The sequence below is a fragment of the Mastigoproctus giganteus genome, chromosome 1 (genome assembly GCF_048544385.1).
Source record: "Mastigoproctus giganteus isolate SK-2022 chromosome 1, ASM4854438v1, whole genome shotgun sequence".
Classification (NCBI taxonomy): domain Eukaryota; kingdom Metazoa; phylum Arthropoda; class Arachnida; order Uropygi; family Thelyphonidae; genus Mastigoproctus; species Mastigoproctus giganteus.
The window spans coordinates 95,441,130-95,461,884 of record NC_143575.1 but is presented as its reverse complement, the minus strand read 5'-3'; the positions used below and the strand labels follow the sequence as shown (position 1 = coordinate 95,461,884).

The following is a 20,755-nucleotide window of genomic DNA, read 5'->3' as shown; positions in this document are numbered from 1 at the left end:
GGATCTTCTATTGAGTCTTTTCTGAAAAAAAAAATAAGAAATAATTCTTTTCAATTAGTTTGTGGTACAGAAGTAGGAAGGCCTTCTCGATGAGGAACTGCTTAATTGCAAAAGAAATATGACTTTTTGTAATATCATTATAAAGAACAAGCTAGAGTTATTGCTTTTTTATCCCCCCTCAGTTACAGCATGCTGTAAAATTTGTGTCTGGATATTCGATTTCAATCATGAGGATCTTTTACTCCCAAACACTGAAACTGAGTACTTGACTTTAAGGCTCAAGCTTATTTCCAACTTAGAGACAAATACTATTACCCTTTTTGTCCAAATTGGAGCCAAATACAGTTCTGCCCAAGTTGCTAATCTATTTTTTAACTGCATAGCATCAGCCAAATAGACAAATCTGACATAACAGAATTAATTTTAAAAGTTAGTTTCCTTTTGTATTACCAAAATGTTGTTAAACCAGTGTAATTATTTCCAGAGTAAATCTCCCAGATCTCAATATCGATTTTGGGTGAAAATTAAACATGAAAATTAATATACGATAATTAAAGGTGCCTCCGTAGCTAGGTGCAGCAGTGCGTAGCACATGCTTCTTGATTAGACGGGCGTTTGAGCCCGTGACCACCAAATACGGAGGATGCGGAAAGGTCAGGGAATGACCACCGCATATCCCCGGAGCAATATGGCCTTAGTTGCTAATGCTCCTAAAAACCAAATAACAACAATGATAATTAAAAATCACTACACTATTTTTGGTATAACCTGTATAAGAACTCCACCTCCATCTAGAAATACAAAATTTCAAGAGAATACAACATTGCTATCTTCCACAATGCAGAAAATATCAACTGAACTGTTAATCTTAATGAAACACTGTCCTTATGCAAACTTAAATTTATTTTTCTATTCTTGGGTTGTCACTCAAAGAAAATGTGTGTATATATCTTAGTTTAAGAAAACTGACTAAGGCAAGAATTCTTGTTTTAGCAGTTACTATAGAGAAAAGTTCTAAGATGAATGACTGTTCTTGGAATATAACATTCTGCTGTAAATGTAATTAAAAACAAACCAATTGAATTACTGTATTCATTTAGTTTTTAATTAATATTTATACAGGTTAATCAAAAGTAGCTTTATAACTTACTAGTTAAAAATTTCAAACTTATTAAAAAAAATAAAAATCCAAAGTAGTGCTGAAAGCCCTGATTGTGAAGTTCTTACCGGTAAGTAGTAACAATTTTTCTGGTAGTTGACACAACATAAACATTGAGATCGTATCTTTTAATATAAAGAACAAAATGAGTGAAATATATTGGCCAAAATGAGTGAAATATATTCTCTTTGAACAATCAAGATGCAAGTTCAACAAAGTTTTCACACACACAATATGGGAAACAAACCACAGACTACATGACTAGTATAGAATTTTGTTTATACAGATTGTTCTTTGCTACATGCCAAAAAAACTAGAAGTTCAGCAAAAATGATGGAACTGTGGAAAACATGAGGGTAACTTTTGTTTGAAATCCCAGAAAATCAACATATCAACCTGCAGAGTACATGTTCTTATACCCAATATTTTGATGAGATACAACTATAAAGAGGTCATGGAAACAATTTTTAATGGAATATATGGAGATAATTTATTTTGTTTCTTTTTTTTTTTAAATGTTCCTGAAAATATGGTTAAATAATTTACTGTATACTGCAATATACCAAGATACTGGAATTGGTTCAATCAAAAGAAACAAATAACATAAATCAAGAAAACTGGGTGTGCAATAAATAAAAAAAAAGGTTTGATGTAGTTCCAATTGTCCACTTACAAATAAAAACTGGAGGGTGCCCCCTATTATATAATATATTAACAGTGGTCACCCTAGAAATAACAGTGCAGAGTGGCTATGCTGGCTACAAATAGCATGGAACTGTGGAAAACATGAGGGTAACTTTTGTTTGAAATCCCAGAATTCACGCAATAGCTGAAACCGTTTTTGTAGCATCACATGTACAGCCAGTTAGTTACTGGTAAGGGAAATGCATTATTTCGCCAAGTTAGTCTGATAAAACTTTGCAACACCAATGCACCCTTTATACTAAGCTGTAGAGATTAATAACTCGACTCATTGAAATTTCAATGAACTGACACTTTTTTTTTTTTTTGAGGATGGGGAAATTTTTTGCATAAAAGACAAATTCAGTTTTTTAACAAATTTTGCAAAAACGACAACTCCTCTCCCTTTCAATTTACAGTATTTTTCCCTTTATTAGTATACAAATAAATTTTAACCTAGGCCTACATGGTGGAAGGTACATGATTAAAAATATAATCATTTTGTATTGATTTAGGTCTCAGAGATAAAGCCTGCAGCATTTAGGCAAATAAAGAACAGGAGGTTTATTATTTTTTTTATTTTTTAACAGCATTAGAGCTTGTGGCTCATATCCATATGTATTTATATTTTTGTGTCTATAAGATGTTTACAGCTGATGCACATTATGTGGAGGCTGAAAAACTCAAGAATAGCACATGAAGAAAAAATATATTCCTGCAAGGTGAGATCAGCTAACTACATCCTTGAAAGAAGAGCATTTTAGGCATTCCTCTGGTCTTTGATGGAAATCAAAGACCTCTCCAAATGAGTAACTGATGGTGGTATGTGATGCAAGAAAGCAAGCATATGAGCTTATGTAGCATCAGCAAAAAAAAACAAAAAAAACCCCCAATTCCATCCATTCCCTCTAAAAGTTTGCGCAGTTAATCCTTGAATTTATTTAAGCTATCATCTTCACAACGACACTTGGAAGTTTGTTCCACCAATTAACTACCCACTGGCTAAAGGAAAATTTCTGCACATCTATTCTACAACTGTCTTTTCTCAGTTTGAATTTATGCTCCCTCAAGTTCATAATACCATCAGAACTGAGCATGTGCAACCTATTCAAGGCCTTATACACCTCAATCAGATCACCCTTGCAGGTGCCTAGTCTCCAAATGGACAAACTTTTAGAGGGAATGGATGTGTGAAATTGGGTTTTTTTTTTTTTTTTTTTTGCTGATGCTACATAAGCTCATATGCTTGCTTTGTTGCATCATGCCTCTACTACTACTTTCTTAGTAAGAGAACCCCTTCATTGCTCTCACCAATCTTGTTGCTCTTCTCTGTACTCCCTTAAGCATTCTAAATCCTTCCTAAAATGAGGCCTCCAGACCTGTATGCAGTACTCAAGGCGTGGCCTGACCACTGACTTATACAAAGGGATAATCACCTCCTTTTCCCTACTTGCAAAATTCCTGTATATCATTGACAATACCCCATGACCTACTGTGGCAGCCTGTCTGCACTGCTCAGAAACCTTCATATCTGACTACACAATCACTCCCAGAACGTTTTCATTTTCTACCACCATAAGTGTAGTACCATGCAGTTTGTACATTCTCTGTGGTTACTTCTACCCATATGCAGTACTTTGCATTTGTCAATGTTAAACTTCAGTTGCCACTTCTCACCTCATCTGCCCAACTTTTCTAGGTCCTGTTGCAGTGGTACACTGCCATTACTGTCATTGACAATTCTGCCAACCTTTGTATCATCTGCATAAGCCTGATATACCTTCAGCAATATCATTGATAAAAATACAAAACAACAGTGAGCTCAACAGCGAACCCTGGGGGAATTCAGCAATAACATTAGTCCACGAAGAACAGCATCCATTGATTACCTCTCTCTGTCTTCTCCCACTCTACTACCCTTTTATCCATTGTAGCAACTTGTCCTTAATACCATACTACTCTAATTTGTACAGTAGTTTTCCATGTGCAACAGTATCAAAAGCTTTCCTGAAATCCAAGTATATGATATCAAAATTATTTTTTGCATCCAGTTCCTTTGAACCACATAATACCATCCAATCAGATTTGTCAGACAACACTTTCCCATAACAAACCATTGCTGTTTCTGAATTATTACTGTAGTCTTGTCTAGATGAGCCTGCAATGCTTCTTTAACCAGTGACTCCATTATTTTTCCCAGAATAGAAGTTAAACTAACAGGTCTGTAATTACTCGTGACACCCTTTGATCCCTCTTTGTGAATTTTGGTATATTTGCACATCTCCAGTTCATGAGGACTTCACGAGTATTAAAAATTACTTATTTTTAATATTAAAAAACTCTTTTAAACACAAAGTTAATGACTTACTATGTCAGTTGCATATCCAAACACCATGTCCTCAACTGATGAAGTTGGTTGCTATCTTGATTCTATCTTGATTTTAAAACAATATTTTAAATAAAATATTGTTTTAAAAAAATTTCAAGTGAAACTTGATTTATTTAAGATACATTCTCTGAGAATTATGATTATATGATAATTCTGGATCTCATGCAGGATGCTCATTATAGAACTATATGAAATTATATGCTGATTAACAGATGGCATTCAAGCAAGCATTTTATTTTTAAAGCAATATTGTAAATTAAAAAAATTATGTAATTATTTACCAGGTACATAATTCAATTGCTGCCGCTCTACTCTGAGACTGATAGTGTCACTGATAATGTCACAGCGCCAGCCATTAAAAATGTCTTTACTGCAGAAACTCATTATGAAACTAAAATTATGTGTAAAGTTACCATTTTGCTTATACATTCATGAAGACGTATTATAATTCCAATACCGAATTATTTTAGGAAATTGTCTTTTTCCTAGCCTCTATCTCTTCCCACAAAATGTGGTAGTTATACCACTGAATTATATGCCCTAGAGCTTGCTCTAGAAAATATTTTCCATCTGTCTATTCAAAAGAACATAATATATGCAGACTTGCAAAGTCCCTTATTAGCCATGCAAAATACTTCTCCACCTTTTCGATAATAAACAGTAAATTGTGCAAGAGTTTTTCATATTTATCAAAAAATGTTTTGCACCGTTTTTCATATTTATCAAAAATACTATCTTTCCATATATCCAAAGACTCATATCAACTTGTTCATCCAATTCAGCTTTTGATTTACGTAATTTCTGATGCCCATGTGGCCATACCGTTGGCACGTATTCAATCGCTCTTGAAGACATGGACATTGGGTATTGTAATAAATACCAAGCTGCCTCTTATGAACTCATCTCCACAGAATTCAATATATCTACACTTAATGCTTGTGTTAGATCAGTTATATCCATATCAGGATATTCTTCTTGTAGCTCTATAATTTTCCTTTGCAGGTTGCTTATTCCTGCACAACAAACATCTTTTAGTTTCATTTCAGATATACAACACCCTCTGTCTCACAATAGCATCATAGGTAAAGAAGCAAATCTCTCTAAATTCTTTCTCTATTTAAAACAAATTCAAATGTATGACTGTTCTAAATTAATGAACTAAATTAATTTGTGAGGTGCAATATGGCCTAAGTAGCCCTTGCACCAGAAAATACCACAACAACAATAACTGACGTGCATCATTTCTCTATCTCTTCCCACAAAATGTGGTAGTTACACCACTGAATTATATGCTCTAGAAAATATTTTCCATCTGTCCATTCAAAAGAACATAATATATGCAGACTTGCAAAGTCCCTTATTAGCCATGCAAAATACTTCTCCACCACCTCATCCATTAATAAAGCTCATCAGAAGAGAGTTGATTTGTCTTAGAGAATATCAGCAAAACGTCTTCTGCTGGATTCCAGGCCATACTAGAATACCAGGAAATGAAATCTCGGATACTGTTGCCAAACACCTATCCAGCACATCCCCAATGAATAAAAAATGAGTATTAAAAGTACAGTAGAGCATCAGTTATCCAGAATAATTAATGTCAAATCTCTTCCGGATAACCAAATTTTCCAGATAATCGAACACAAGGCAAGATTAAATAAATTCTGTTATAATGAATTAAGGTAAAAGAAAGAAAAAAAAAGTCACAACACACGAAATAAAAAACGATCAAACATTATTTTAAAATATTACTTAAAATTTTATTCTACATAAAATTATTGTGAAAAAAATAAATTTATTTAATTTAAAAAAAAATAATAATAATAACCTATATATAAAATTTGCACATTTACATATGCATGTATATTCGGATAGGTATCTTACTGCAAATTTTATGTAGAAAAAAATTTTGAAGTAATTTTTTAAAATAACGTTCGATCGTTTTTTGTTTCGTTTGTTACGACTTTTTTTTTTTTTTGCTACTAGGAACTAGAATCTCAAGTTCCTTAACAATATCACTCTTATTATATCTCATTCTTCCTGTTTTTCTGCCCATTTTAGTGCTGTTTCTTTTCGTTGTTGACATTTTGCTATCAAAAAAACTGAGAAAAATAATAAATTGCAGTTTCGTGCTGATATTATTCTTACCGAACTGGAGCTAAACTAAACATAATATGAAATGAAGAGAATAAAATATAGCATGGAAAATTGGGTTCACGGAAGTGAACGACTAAACTCTATCACTCATGGTTTACTAATCCAAAATTTCGCCAGATATTATTATTAGCCATATAACACACGGAAGCCTGAGGCTTATGCTGCACCAGCCAAAAAAAAATATCCTGCGTTACCCTGAAAGAGAGAGAGAGAGAGAGTCAGAAGTAGAAGGGAATCACCGGGAAAGCAAGAAAGAGAAGAATGATGATATCCAGCTCAGGACCATGGGTTTGCCAAGCCCATACTCACCAGATGTGAGCCCCTGGGGATAAACAAAGTAAAAAAAAAAAAAAATACTCTCGTAACATAATAAACATTTGTCTAAAATACTACCATTAATAAAAAATAGAAGAAGAAAAATCAGCCTTTCAAACTATTCTCGAATACTGACTTCCGGATAACCGACATTCTACATTTTTCCTTCATACACATTCAAGAAGAGGGTGTACCACAAGGGTCCTTTCTAAGTGCAATATTGTTCACAGTCAGAGTAAACAGTATGGCCCAGGATAAGTCCAATAATGGTTGAAGCATACATGTATGCAGATGATCTCACTATTTCCTGTCATTCTTAAAGTATGAGCACCATAGAAATATGGCTCTAATAGTGAGAAAGTAACTAGAATCTTGGAATCTGAAAAATGGATACCAAACATATGAGCAAAAATCTACTGGAATTCATTTCTGCAATGTGCACTGCACCTGACCCATAACTTCAAATAAAGAATATTCTGATACCAGTGACTAATACCATAAATTTTCTGTGTTTAATAACAAACTTAAATTTCAGGCACATTTAGCAAATCTCCAAATCAAGTTCGGAATATAATATTAATTAGATTCCGACTTGATTACAGATCTCTGGTATGTGCCTCACCCAGGAAAAGTGCTTTGCAGTGACTTAACACTATTGGCACATTGCTCTTTGGACAGCTCTTGGAGCTTTCAGAAACTCCCAGTGCACTGTTTGTATATTGAATCTAATGAACCACACTATCTCTTAGAAGGCAAATACTCCTATGTCTAAATGCTGCAAAGATACAAAGTTTTCCTACAAATTCAAGATGAAACTGTCTGCATGATTTCACCTGAAACAACTGCTTAAATGGATGTTGCTGAAATTGGATTTCAGCAACATCCATCATGGTACTCACTGTGGGACTCTTTCTTCACTGCAGTGACTCTATGCAATGAGAAAGAATAATTTACTGCCTCAGTTTCCAACAACTGCATACTGCTCGTACTTCAGAAAATTCCTATAAATGTACAATATACACTGATGGTGCAAAATCTAGCAACCATGTAGGTGCAGTAGCCATTTTCCCTTTCTTTATATACAATATTTCACTACCACTGGAATGTAGCATACTGACAGCTGAGCTGTATGCAATCCAATTAGATAATAATCTACATTCTCTTTTTATGGCCTGCCATAATTTATATGTTTTAAACCTACTAATATGACTTTCTCAGTGCATTTTTGGCTATTTGAAAAGAGCTTTAATCTTCCCATCTGATATTGACAGACATCAAAAGTTGTGTTCAACGCTGTCAAGAAAAAGTGAAAAATAACACTCTTCTAGATACCAGGACACTAGTATTTTGAGAAATGAAACAGCAAATCAGGCTGCAAAATAACTGTTTGTTGCCATCTTCACTAGTTCCCTACATGGATGTTAAGAGCATAATCCAAAAAAGCAGCAATCTTAAATGGGCACAAATGTGGAGCGAACAGACTTGTAACAAACTCCGTGAAATTAAAACTGACTCAGAAAGATGGATTTCTAGCTCCCTCTGAACCACACAAGAGGAAGTCATATTAATAGGTTTACGGATTGGCCACACTTACCTTACCCACCTCCATTTACTTAATGGGAATATTCCTCCTCATTGCTCTTCATGCAAAATGCAGCTCACTGTTGAACATATTTTAATTGACTGTCCCAGTTACTCTAATATCAGATCTAGCACTTTTCAGTCACTTTCAAACCCTCTGACACAACGTCTAATTTTACAGAAATTTTTGTCTTCCTTGGACAGATCAATCTTTATCACTGTATTTAATTAGCATCGATGTGCTGCTCATAATTCAATATGCAGTTGAATTGTAGCGAGACATATTTAGGCCTTATAATACGAGGTAGACCTTGTGTCGTTAAGCTACAGTCACAACTTTAGGTTGTATAGGCTGTTTCAGTTGGCAGTTGTTGCAGATACCCATGCTCACTGTGCGACACAAAAAACTGCACCTTGCATGGGCATATCAGTGCCAACCCTTGACCACTAACATGTGGTCAAGAGTTGTGGAAATCTGTCATCTGGTCTATGAATTCCATTTCTAACTGTATCATTCTGATGGGCATGTCTGCATTTGGAGAAACAGTATGAGGCTGTGGCACCTGGAAGAGGAGCCATGGCCTCATACTGCTTATACTAAGAGGATGAAGGTTATGTTCTGGTTTATTCCTTCTTGAGGCCTTAAAAAAGCAGTATAAGCAGGAAAACATATAAATGGGAGCACTTTAAGAAATGTTTGATATATAACAGAATTGACCATGGGACCAGAAGAACAGAGTATTAAAAGCAAATCGCACTATAAGCCCTATGTGTTATAATGTAATCTGTCTTATTCTTTGCAGTTGCATACACTTCTTTTAGATTTTTTTTATTCAGTTAGTGTGTTTTGCTACTGTTTTGTCAAGTGACATATGAAGAGTGGATGTTTGTATGTGTAGGGATTTCTTGAAGTTTAAAAATGTTTGTGAATAAGATTGGATTTGGTAGTAAAGTTAAGAAGATAGTTGTGTTGGGGAAAGAAAACTCATAAAATAGATATTATTGCTTAAGTTTTTGTTTCCCATTTCTCTCTCTTTTTTTTTAATTGTTTCATATTTTTTTGCAGGAATTTTGCTTCTTTGCTGTTGTTGGACTTCTCTCAGATTTTTTTCTTCAGTTAGTGTTTTTTGCTACTGTTCTCTCAATTGACATACGAAGAATGGAGGTTTGTACATGTAGATATTTCTTGAAGTTTTAAAATTTTTGTGAATTAAACTTATTTTAATTATTTAATTGTTGAGTTATGTTTCTCCGGTTACTCTTGATATTGTTTCTAGTGTGTTATATTTTATCAAGGGTTTGGGGGAACTACCAAAGCTGAGCAAGGAGAATGCTCCAGGGGTGGTTGGTATATATCCTGTTATACTAAAAATGGCAGCATGTGAGTGCATGCTGTTATTCAGATTATCATTAGACACTGGAGAGACACCCCCCCCTTGGACTAGAGAAGTGCTGGCATCTCCCTAGTTCACAAAGGATGTATGAAAGAAGTAATCGACAACTATAAAACAGTGAGTTTTGACTCAGTGGTAGGTAAAATCATGGAGTCTCTTATTAAGGATAGTGCAGTACCATCTTGACAGGAATGATATCCTTAATGGATCACAGTATGAGCTTATGGAGATGCACTATAGCCAGTGTAGCTTATGCGCCATTAAACACCCATAACACAAGCGCACAAGCTTATGGGTAAAAATTTTGCTTGATCAATCTAGCTAATTATTGCGATGCATTCATGAAACAGTCAGATGAAAGAAACAACTTTGGCTCTATTACATTGACTTCAGTAAAGCTTTTTTTATGGTTTTCCGTGAAAGGCTGTTATATAAAATGGAGCAAATTGGATTAATGGCAAGATACTTCATTGAATCAAGGGTTGACTAAAAGATAGGAATACAGAGAGTAGTCATAAAGAGTGTTCATTATTCAGGGTGGACAAATGTAGCAAGCGATCAACCTCAGGGATCATTGTTAGGGCTACTTCTTGTCTTATCTTCTTTAATGACATTGATGAGACAGTGCAGGGGAAGTTTGTTATAGTTTGTGTTGATTTAAAGGCAGGATGGTTGGTTAACAGCAAGAACCAGTCCATTTTGGACTGGTTCTTGCTGTTAACTTTAGTGTGAACCTTCAAAATGAGTTATATTGATTTCACAAATGTCTGAAAAATGGCAACTGAAGTTTAATGCTTCTAAATGTAAGATTTTGTACCCAGAAAATGGAAATCCAGGAGTTAAAATAGTCCAGGACAAAGACTTGGAGGTTATGATTCAGTCAGATATGAAATTTTCCATCACTGTAAAGGTGGCTAGGAAAGCACTTGGTTTCCTCGCTACAATGTATCGGACCTTCGCAATTAGGGAAAAGGATTATCTCTTTATATAAGATGGTGGTGAGACCATGTCTAGAATATTGTGTTCAGGTCTGGAGGTCATACTTGAAAAAAGATACAAATAATTATAGACCTGTTAGTGTAACTTCTGTTCTGGGGAAAATAATAGTCATTAGTTAAAGAGGTGATACAGGATCACCTAGACAACACAGCAGCAATACTTCAGACACAGCATGGGGAAGTCTTGTTAAGTGGAAGTCTTGTCTTATCAATTTTATTGGACCACAATTTTCTTTGTGACCACAATTTTATGTGGTCACAAAGGAACCGGATGCTAAAAATAATTTTGATATCATATACTTGGATTTCAGGAAAGCTTTTGATGCTGTTGCACATGGAAGACTACTGTACAAATTGGGGTGGTATGGCATTAAGGGCAAGTTACTGCAATGGATAAAGGGATGGTTGAGTGGAAGATGGCAGAGAGTGGTAATAAATGGACACTGCTCTATGTGGACTAATGTTATTAGTGGAGTCCCCCAGGGTTTGGTGCTGGGCCCATTGCTGTTTTTGTGTTAATCCATGATATCGATGAAGGTATATCAGGCTTAATGTCCAAGTTTGCAGATGATGCAAAAGTTGATAGGGTTGTTAATGACACTAAAGACAGTATGCTACTGTCTTTAGTGTCACACACGCACGCACACACACATGACAAATGCAAAGTACTATATATGGGTAGCAGTAACCCAAGAGAAACGTACCAACTCTGTGGTACTACACTCAGGGAGGTGGAGAATGAAAAAGACCTGGGGTAATTGTGCAGTCAGATATGAAGTTCTCTGAGCAGTGCAGATGTGCTGCCAGAGCAGGTCATGGAGTTTTGTCAATGATATATAGCAGGGGTGGCCAACTTAATTTGTGATGCAATCTACTTTTTTTCTTAAAAATGTGCCACAATCTACCATCTAAAGAATTTCATTGCACGTGGTTAAAAAAGTTAATCAACACATATAGAAAAATGTTGTTTATAAATTTTAAAATTTAATACAATTCAGAATTCTTATTTTAAATTCATATGTATTTCAATTTTTAATTTATGTGAAGTTTGTGCGTTCATGTTATCTGCCAAGCTTTCAAAATTGGGGATATACTGTGATAAGGCCAACCGTAAAGAATCTTCTGTATGCAAGTCCGTAAGAGTAGAGCGATTCTTCGTGTTTGTTTGTCTCAAATACGAAAAGGCCGATTCACATTGATATGTGGAACCAAAACAAGAATTTAAAAGTTCACTTTGTTTTCTTTTTTTTTTCATATTTGGGTACTTTTCTTTGCAAGCGTATTTCCAAAATCCTTTTTCCGATAAGCTGGCTTTTAGGAAGATATCGGTTCGAAATGTAATAATTTCATTTTCAAGTAATATTTTCTCTGTGTGAAAAATCTCAGCGGTTTTTTTTTTTTTTTTTTTTTTTTCTTCCATTTGTTTCGTATCTAAGTCAATATTAAATGGATAAGAAATATATTGAACGATGTCTTCAATTGTTTTAAAATCACCAAATATGGCTTTAAAAACATCCACAACTTTCTCAATTTCAGAAACATCCACAACTTTCTCAATTTCAGAAACATATTTCTCACTATTACATTCAAAACAGGAAATTTTTGCAAATGATCTTGCATATTTGAAAAATGATCGAATTCTTTTTCTATTAGATCCTTAGCTATTGCCAAAAATTGATATTTATATGCAGAAATACTACTGATCATGTCACCCACTTTTTTTATTTTTTTCTCATAATTCCAAATTCAGATCACTTAATTTACTGGTAAAATCTGCCAAAAAAAAAAAAAGCCAGATTACACAACCACTCCCTATCTTGCAGCTGCTGATAATCATCTCCCCTTTGTCAAACAAATTTTTTAATTTCATTCAGCAAATTTCACAATCTCTGTAGAAACTTACTCCGACTCAGCCACCTCACATCTGTGTGTAATGTTAGATCTGGTTAATTTTCATTGAGTTACATTTTGAAAAGTCTCCTTTGAAGAGATTGTCCTCTGATGGAATTTGCGATTTTGAAAGCTGTGTCCATAACACTTTTAGTATTTAATCTTTTGCTGGCTAACACTTGTTGTTGGATGATACAGTGGTAACTCAAAATATCTGGGAATTCATCATCCTTTTGGCACAATGCGATGAATCTGCTAAGATGCCCCGTCATTGTTTTAGCTCCATTTGTTGTTATTGATACAAGCTTAAATAGTGTTAATTTAATTTTTCAATAAAAATTTTGAATGCGTTAAATATATCAAGACCGCTAGTTCTTTCTTTTAACGAAATCCATACCAATAAAATCGAGCAATTGAGCTGTATCACTGATGTCTGTAGATTCATCCAGTTGTAATGAAAAGGACACACCATTAGCAATAAGAGCATGCAATTGTTCGCTCACATTTTTACTCATTTTTTCAATGCGTCGCATCACAGTATTTCGAGATAATTGCAGATCTTGAAGAGCACTTTTAATTTCATTTTTGTTCTTAAAATTTTCAAAAAAGAGAATCTTATTTCTAAAAATGCATCTTTGATGAATTGACCATCAGAAAATGGTTTGTATTTTTTGCAAGAAGATGACTCACTTTAAATGATGCTACAGTTACTGCTTTAGATTATAAATTAGGTGTCACGAAGAAATTTTGTTGTGCGAATAATCTGGATTTAAGTTATTGTAATTTATTTTTTCTAAGGTCACTATTAGGCAGAAAATCCGATTGGCATTTACCATGGAGTGTGTTGAAGTGCCTTTCTAAATTTCCTTTTTTTTTTTGGGTATAGCCACAGAAGCATTGCAAATCAAACAACATTTTTCTTTTATCATTACAGAAAAGTATTCTAGTTTCCACTCTTGATGAAAATGATACGTTTTACTCATTTTTTTGTAGTATTCACTTTAAATCAAATCAAATTAATGTATAAGTACTGTCTAGTTATTAATATTAATTAAGCTAAATAAGAATTCCACACATACACTATGCTCTCCACAACGAACTGTGTGAATTTTCACTAGACAAGCCTAGTGGCTGCGTGGTGACAACAGTAGTCACGTGGTTCAACGGATTGGTGATAATCATATCCAGTGGGACCTTTAATAATAATAAAGCATTTAGATTTTGATTAATCTATTTATTATTATTAGTCATATGATGCAAGGAAGCCTGAAGCTTCTGCTGCACCAGGTAAAAAAGAAAAACTTTCTGAATTACCCTGAGAGAGAAAACAAGAGTCAGAAGTAGAAGAATAATGATATCCAGCTCAGGATCCTGGGTGTGCCAAGCCCATACTCACTAGATGTGAGGCCCTTGGGATCTTTTTTTATATATATTTAAAATTCGTTGTGATTGACCAAAATTAAAGCTGCGATCGACTTGTTGGCCACCCCTGATATATAGGAATTTTGCTAGCAGAGACAAGGAAGTGATTAACCCTTTGTATTAGGCAGTGGTCAGGTCACACCTTGAGTACTGTATACAGGTCTGGAGGCCTCATTTTTGGAAGGATGTAGAGTTGCTAGAAAGAGTACAGAGAAGCTCAACAAGACTGGCGAGAGGAACAAAGGGGTGTGCTGATGAAGAAAGGCTTAAGTTCTGCAAGTTGCAGCATCTGGAGACTAGGCACCTGTGAGGTGATCTGATTGAGGTGTATAAGGCCTTGAATGGTATTTGAGCAGCCTGATGGGATACTTCCACTTGCTCAGACTAAGAACCTGAGGGGGCATAGATTGAAATTGAGGAAAGACAGTTGTTGGATAGATGTGCGGAAGTTTGCCTTTAGTCGACAGGCAGTTGATTGCTGGAACAGACATTTATCTGTTGTTGTGGAAGTTGATAGCTTAAATAAATTTAAGGCTAGACAAACATTTGCTGTGACCGGATGGTGAAAATGTTTTTTTTTTTGGCTGATGCTGTATAAGCTTGCTTTCTTGCATTATATGCTTCAACTAATGCTAATGCTGTTTTGCCTCTATATTCACACAATGAGGAATTCTGTAGAAAAGTGGAGGACAGAAGCTTATTAAACTCTAAAAGGGAACTAAATGGTTTTTAATGCAGGAAATGTAACACATTGACTTTTTTGAACTCCCAGTCCTCTACCAAATCAGACAACTGGTAGTCAAATTAGATAAACAAGATATTTTGTTATACAGCCAGTTCTGCTTTAACGCGGTACATGTTTTCCTAAAAAATCTCTGCGTTATAGCATTTCACGCATTGAAAACAACAGAGCTTATGGGGAGAATAGAAGCAGAGCACTCAAAAAAAAAAAAAAAAAAAAAATTTGGTAAATAAAACAGTAAAAAAAAAGTTAGAAACCCAATAAAATTGCTAATACAGGTTTAAATTTCAAATAAATATTTATTTGTTTAAACAAATAAATATTACAGTAAATATAGCACTTTATCTTGACAAGATAGCTTGTATTGGTTCGAGACTATGTTACACTTACATACATGGCTTAATTAATACTGTAATATATGCATACTAATTGATATTTCTGTTCGCCGATTTTTTTTTTTTTTTTTTTTTTTTTTTGGACTGCAAATTTAAAACATTAAAAAAGATAAGCAATCAATAACGATGAACATTGCACACACAAATTGCACAAGTGAGATACAGAGTAACAAGTTTGCAAAGCTTAAAAAATATGAATGAAGAGAAGATTCTGAAAATTTATTTATGTTTTTTATATATTTGGAGATTTCATGGAAGGAGAAACACATTTCACCATAATAATGTAAAAACCCACATAATTCCAGCTGTCGGTATTATCTCAAATTCAATAAGATTGTGTTTACCAACCATTTATAATTAGATTGCACTAACAGAAAAGCCCAATAAACCAGGAACTGCAAATTGTTTTTACTGTTTCCAAGGCAGAATGCGCTGCTCCCAAAGGAACTATTTGTTGTAGGTGACTCTATTGTCAGGGAAACAGGGAACATATTGTGCAAAAAGGATAGATAGATGGAACAGGACCAGGGTATGTCTGCAAGGGGCAAAGGTTGATGACGTTGTAGGGCAGATATCATCCTTTAAGGGTACAAAGGGTGATATTGTTGTATACGTTGGCACTAATGATATTAAGAGTAGGAGACTGGCAGAATTACTTAACAAGTACAAGACAATGCTGAAAAAAAGCCGTGAGTTAGGATTCAATTTGAGAGTGTCTGCAATTCTGCCCAGACACAATAGGAGGGAGTATGTGATGAGAGCCTTGTCGATCAAATCTGCCCTGGAGAGATTGTGCAAGGTTCATGTGGTAGAATTTTTCTCAGCCTGGTCTGTGCTTGTTAACAGGAGAGACTGCTTTTACAGGGATGGGATACGCTTAAATAGGAAGGGTGCAAGAATATTTGCTGATGCTATCGAGGCAGAGTTAGGCAGGTCAGAAAACTGCTAGCTTGGGGAGACACATGGAATAATAGATTAACAATAGCCACTGGCAGAGGTAAAAGTAATTCTTGCACTACTTCTATTGAAATGCAATTGAGCAGCAGCTTGGAAAGCAAGGCAATGGGAATTTCCAGGACTGCTGGGAGTCATAATACATGGGCTGTGTTAGAGTAGAAACAGGTGCATGTATACTTGCATGCACACCAATGCTAGGAGTATAGTTAATAAATTCGATGAGCTTGAAGTGCGAGTCAAGACATCAAAGGCAGATATTGTTGGGATATCAGAGACATGGTGTCACACAGACATAAGCAGTGTAGAACTGGAATTTGGGGAGTAATGTATACAGAAAGGATAGACAGGACAGGAAGGGAGGAGGGGTTATGCTGTTAGTTAAGAAACACATAAAATCTAAGGAAGTGCATCCAATTGATGTGGGTGGACAATACAATATTGAGTCTGTTTGGTGTGACATAAGCACTGGGAAAAGAAAAATGAGAGTAGGTGTGTGTTAGAGGCCTGATGAGTATAATGAGCAATTGTGCAGAGAAATAGAGTGGGCTAGTAAATTAGTGTCTTATAATGGAGGATTTTAATTTCCCGGATATTGACTGGAATTTGTGGGTTGGTCACTCAGACACTAGCAAGGCTTTTGTGGATTTATTGGATGATTGTTTTCTACAGCAGCATGTTCGGGAGGCAACTAGAGGGAGTAATACTCTTGATCTGATTATCAGTAATGATTCTTCATGCATGAAGAATCTGCAAAGGAACCACTAGGTGGCAGTGAGCACAGTGTGCTGAAGTGGAATTTATTGAAAGATGTAACTATCATCAAGGGTAAAGGGAAAGGTTTTTCCTTTCGTAAAGGTGACTACGGTGGTCTGAGACAGTATTTAAATTCTTTATGGTGGAACCAACTGATGATGTTACCAACAGCAAATTCAAAATGAAAAGCATTCAAAGAATTAATCTTGAAAGATACTAGGCTTTTCATACTAACAAAGAAATATTTTCAAGATTTAGGCCTAAATGGATGTCAGATAAACTAATTAGACATGTGACAGAGAAGAAAAATGCATGGGATACATATAAATTAACATGTGACACAGAAGTCTGTGATAGTTATAAGTTGGTCTGTAACCAAGTTACAAAGGAGGTTAGACAGCCGAAGGTAGATTACGAGATATCTTTGGCAAAGGATAAAAAGAAAAACAGCAAAGAGTTCTTTACTTATGTAAACTCTAGAAGGAAGGGGATGAATCAGATTGGTCTACTTGATATCGATGGCTCAACTGTTGATGATTCGGCTCAGGTAGCTAACAAACTAAATGAATATTTTGCATTGACATTCACACATGAGGAGTTATTCAGGGAGGTGAATGCCAGAGGAGCAGGAGCCTCCGTAGTCATGTGGGCAGGAGCAGCAGTGCGTAGCACACGCTTCTTGATTAGACCGGGGTTCGAGCCTGTGACCGCCAGATACGGAGGGTGTGGAAAGGTCAGGGAATGACCATCGCATATCTCCCCCCCCCCCCCGGAGCAATATGGCCTTAGTTGCTAATGCTCCTAAAAACCAAATAACAAACAAACAAACATCCAGAGGTGTATTCAACTCTGGCAGTAAGCTAGTTAATCTTGTAATAACTGAGAGTAAAGTGGAGGAGAAATTATTGAAGATAAACACAAGAAAGGCACCCGGGGTGGATGGGATCTATCCAGTTATATTAAAGGAGGCAGCAAAGGAAGTAAGCAAACCCTTAGCCATAATTATGAGAGCTTTCCTGGACTCGGGAGGTACCCATGGACTGGAGATGTTCAAATGTGACCTCAATCCACAAAGGAGGATCAAAGGGAGACAGGTAATTACAGACCTGTTAGTTTAACTTCTGTTCCAGGGAAATTAATGGAAGCACTGGTGAAAGAAGCATTGCAGGATCATCTACACAAGACTTCAGTTATAGCTCGGACTCAGCATGGGTTTGTTAAGGGGAGTCTTGTCTGACTAATTTGTTTGGATACTATGATGTAGTCACAAAGGAACTGGATGCAAAGAATAACTTTGATATCATATATTTGGATCTTAGAAAAGCCTTTGATACTGTTGCACATGGAAGACTGCTGCACAAATTGGAGCAGTGTGGCATTGGAGACAAATTGCTGCTATAGATAAAGGGATGGTTGAGGGGGAGAAGACAGAGAATGGTAATCAATGGACACTGCTCTTCGTGGACTAATGTTATTAGTTGAGTCCCTTAGGGTTCAGTTGGGTCCATTGTTGTTTTCTATATTAATAAATGATATTGATGATGGTATGTCAGGCTTAATGTCCATGTTTGCAGATGATACGAAGGTTGGCAGGGTTGTTAATGACACTAATGACAGTACACTGCTGCAACAGGATCTAGAAAAGTTGAGCAGATGGGCTGAGAGGTGGCAAATGAAGTTTAACATTGACAAATGTAAAGTACTACATATGGGAATCAGTAATCCGAGAGTAACTTATCAACTCTGTGGTACCACACTGACAGTGGTAGAGAATGAAAAGGACCTCGGGGTAATTGTGCAGGCAGATATGAAGTTTTCTGACAGTGCAGACGGTCTGCAAGAGTAGCTCGTGGTGTCTTGTCAATGATATACAGGAATTTTTCTAGCAGGGATAAGGAGGTGATTATCCCCATGTATAAGGCAATGGTCAGACCACAGCTTGAGTACTGTATACAGGTCTGGAGGCCTCATTTTAAGAAGGATGTAGAGCTGTTGGAACGAGTACAGAGAAAGGCAACAAGATTAGTGAATGGAACAAAGGGTTGCTCATGAATAAAGGCTTAAGTTTTGCAAATTACAGTGTCTGGAGACTAGGCACCTGCGAGGTGATCTGATTGAGGTGTATAAAGCCTTGAATGGTTCGAGCATGCTCAATGCAGATGGGATTCTTCCTCTTGCTCAGAATAATCGTCTGAGAGGGCATAAATTCAAATTGAGGAAAGATGGTTGTAGGATAGATGTGTGGAAGTTTGCCTTGAGCCAGCGGGTGATTGATTGGTGGAACAAACTTCCATCTGTCGTTGTAGAAGTTGATAGCTTGAATAGATTCAAGGCAGAACTTGACAGACATTTGGAGTGAGTGGATGGGTGAAATAAGGATTTTTTTTTTTTTTTTTTTTTTTGGCTGATGCTATATAAGGTTGTTTTCTTGCATCATATGCCTTTGCTAATGCTGCCAGCACTGTAATACAAACCTAACAATTGCACAAAAGGCAAAGAAGAATGATCTTTGCTTCCTGCTTGCATGACCCTAAAATTCTTTCTGAAAAATAAAGAATGAGTGACAATAGTCTTGAAATATTTGTAAACAGTCGTATATATCTCTGTACTTAGACGCAGTATTCAAAACCAAAAAAGATTTTTTTTTTTTCATTTATTATCATTAAATAAGAATGTTATACACAAATTCACTTTAAGTAGACTTTCAGTTTTTAATAGAATATTTGAGTGGAGTTTAATTTAAAAAAGAACATACTTTGTGACTTTTCTTTTAGCTAGCTGATCTCCATAAGGATACCCTTCAGCAGACAGTGAGTATCCGTCCACTGCATCAGCAAGTTTCTCTTACAGGTAGTCAGTCATCAGCAATCAGAAGTAACACCTATACTAGCATGTCATTAAACAGACCAAGGTGACAGAAGTTTCATTTGTGTTTACTTTTTAACTAAATTTTAAAAATAAATCAATAAAATTGTTTATTTTATTTAACAATTTTTATATATTATTAATATTATTTTGTTTTTCAGGCACATCATAAAATTGTCAGTTTTATAAATATGGTTTATTTATAAAGCAGTGCATTTTACTCAGTTTTTCTTTGTCATTCTTATTTATTCTAATTAAGTATTAAATGAATTTATGATTATTTGTATAAAATGATAGAAAAGCTACTAATTGCAACAGCTTAGGCAGTCATTTGTTAACAAAAACTTCTGAAAGAAAAGGAAGTTAACATTATGATACCAAAAAATAACTGTATGGAAGAAGTGTATCAAACAAATAATAGCATAATTGATAGGAGTAGAGAATGCACAGTCCCGTTAAAATACAAGGAAAATATAGTTTCATTGAGGCTAATTACATTAAGCTAGCCATTTATTAAACAGAGATAAAGAACTGATGATACAGAATGTAACATAGCTTGAAATATTTATAATACGACTAAAACAAATAATGATACTAGGTTAAAAGCTCTATACCAGTCATCAATTTATATCAGAAGAAGACCCAAAATCAAGTTTATTCAGATAAGGAACAAACATTGTAAACCAAAAATAACAATGCAGTTGTTTCACTGGACATCACTTATAATGAATTGCAGATAACAAATATGCAGATGAAATATAAACTGGTGACAGTCTCCAGTAAATCAAAATGCTTTCTGTCTAGACTAAAATAAACTGAACTGTTACTGTGGCACATGATAACATGTGGACATGCCCATACCAGTTTGCTCCTCTCCATTTGGTATCACAGTTCAAACCAGGAACTTAAATATAAATTTTCATAGTTTATGAAATTAGCCAGTCATGTTGTAAATCAAACTCTTTAGAGCAATATTTTTCAGTTGGTGCCATATAAGAGTAGTTTGGGGTGGGGGAATTGCTAACATAACTGAAATTGAGAAAACAATTGTATATATCAA

General features: G+C 35.3%; 1 protein-coding gene across 1 annotated transcript in view; it reads left to right on the top strand.

Annotated features, from left to right (window-relative positions):
- Positions 1–20,755, top strand: part of SCAP (SREBP cleavage activating protein) — a 512,327-nt gene that overhangs the window by 225,529 nt on the left and 266,043 nt on the right. The window contains exons 12-13 of the mRNA XM_090380371.1: positions 9,346–9,444; positions 19,605–19,741. Coding sequence (XP_090236497.1) covers positions 9,346–9,444; positions 19,605–19,741 — 236 coding nt within the window. The remainder of the gene's footprint in view (positions 1–9,345; positions 9,445–19,604; positions 19,742–20,755) is intronic.